At 34.6% G+C, this 1,596-nt stretch overlaps 1 protein-coding gene across 1 annotated transcript in view; it reads left to right on the forward strand.

Annotated features, from left to right (window-relative positions):
- The window catches only part of Nmd3 (NMD3 ribosome export adaptor), a 34,371-nt gene extending 33,150 nt beyond the window's left edge, over positions 1-1,221 (forward strand). Inside the window, exons 15-16 of the mRNA XM_008840220.3 lie at positions 324-394; positions 712-1,221. Coding sequence (XP_008838442.1) covers positions 324-394; positions 712-842 — 202 coding nt within the window. The 3' untranslated portion in view covers positions 843-1,221. The remainder of the gene's footprint in view (positions 1-323; positions 395-711) is intronic.
- Positions 1,222-1,596: the final 375 nt, after the last annotated feature.

The raw sequence follows: 1,596 nt of genomic DNA on the forward strand, positions 1-1,596 counted from the left end.
TCTCTCTCACACACACACACACACACACACACACAAATAAATCTTTTAAAAATAAAGTATAAAACCCCAAATCAACCAAAGCCTTAAGAAGCCTGTGTGTTTCACCTTGTCCCTGAGAATCAGATGGGGAGGGCAGAGTGGAGGGTAGAACTGTTTTCTCATTGTCTTGTATTAACACCACCTTATATTCAGCTGTTATATAATTTTGTGAGAAAATTAATTTTCCAGCATATCAATACTTAACTTTCAATTTTGACTTTTTTGAGTATCATTATACTTTGAAGTTTTTACCTTGCTGTGATGAAAGTTTCTCTGTCTTACAGGCAATATCAAGATTTCCTTGAAGATCTTGAAGAAGATGAGGCAATTAGAAAAAATATCAATATTTACAGAGGTTGGTGTTTTAAGAGTATATAAGTATATGCTATAGGTAGCACCAGTGATAGTGTTTGGTATTTTAATCTTTGGTTTTTAAAAGTTGTTTGTTGTATACATTGGATGTCATTTCATCCTAGTCTGATCCTTTAAGTTTCTAGCCTCCTGCGTGTGGTTCATTTATTCAGCAAGAATTTGAAAGCCACTCTAGTATCTAAGAGCTTCTACTGTAGCATAGCTGATTAGTACCAGTGACGCTTGGGGTGGGCGCCTGTACATTTCCATGTGTATTTCCATTTTATGTATATTTGAAACCTTCCTCCCGTGTTTTCTTAGATCCAACCATCCCTGTGGAAAGCGACACAGATGATGAAGGAGCACCTCGAATTAGTTTGACTGAGATGCTTGAAGACCTTCATATTTCCCGTGATGCTACTGGTGAAGAAGGGGCACCAATGATGCCATGATGAGATCATGTTGTATGCTGTCTGCGTGACTCTGGCCTCAGGAAGTTGGACAGAATAATCTCTATTGTATTTTACATGTATGCCTCTATATTTTGAGAGGAGAAATTTAGTCTTAAACTTAAATAAATATGACTGTTTTCATTGTGCACTTAAAAGCACGGAAAAGGTTTTATAGCTTTGACATTTTAAATAGTAAAAGATTAGAGTATAATTATTACTGATATTTAGGCCATTTATGTTTGCAGTTTTTTCAGTTTGCTTTTTAACATAAGAGACACTAGTATTTCACATACTATAGCTGAATTTAAATGCTCAAAAGTTAGGATTCCTTGGATGTTAACTAAGTAATAGTCAAGCATTAAACAACCTTTTACATCTGTTTTGTATTGATTGGTTTATGAATAAGCATGTGAAAAATAAGTATGAAGAATCACTTTTAATATGAACTCATTATGCATTTTGATTCACTTTAGATCACTTTTATTCCTTGGAGTAGCAAAGTGAGGGTTTAGTTTATTACTGGACAGTCAGGAAGGTTAATCTTCTTTATAGAATTAGCATCTTTATCGCCCTTCCCCCCTTCCAGAGATCAAACCTAGGGCCTTGTTCTTGCAAAATTGGTGCTGTGACAGTGAACTACAACCTCAGTCCTGCAAAAGCTTTTAAACTGAGAGCTATTTTAATTTTTTATTGTAGTAGAAAGAAATACATTTAAAATGTATACGTATTTGCAGCAAACAGACAAGTTTTATAA

The sequence above is a fragment of the Nannospalax galili genome, unplaced genomic scaffold (assembly GCF_000622305.1).
Source record: "Nannospalax galili isolate Female #2095 unplaced genomic scaffold, S.galili_v1.0 scaffold379, whole genome shotgun sequence".
Taxonomy (NCBI): domain Eukaryota; kingdom Metazoa; phylum Chordata; class Mammalia; order Rodentia; family Spalacidae; genus Nannospalax; species Nannospalax galili.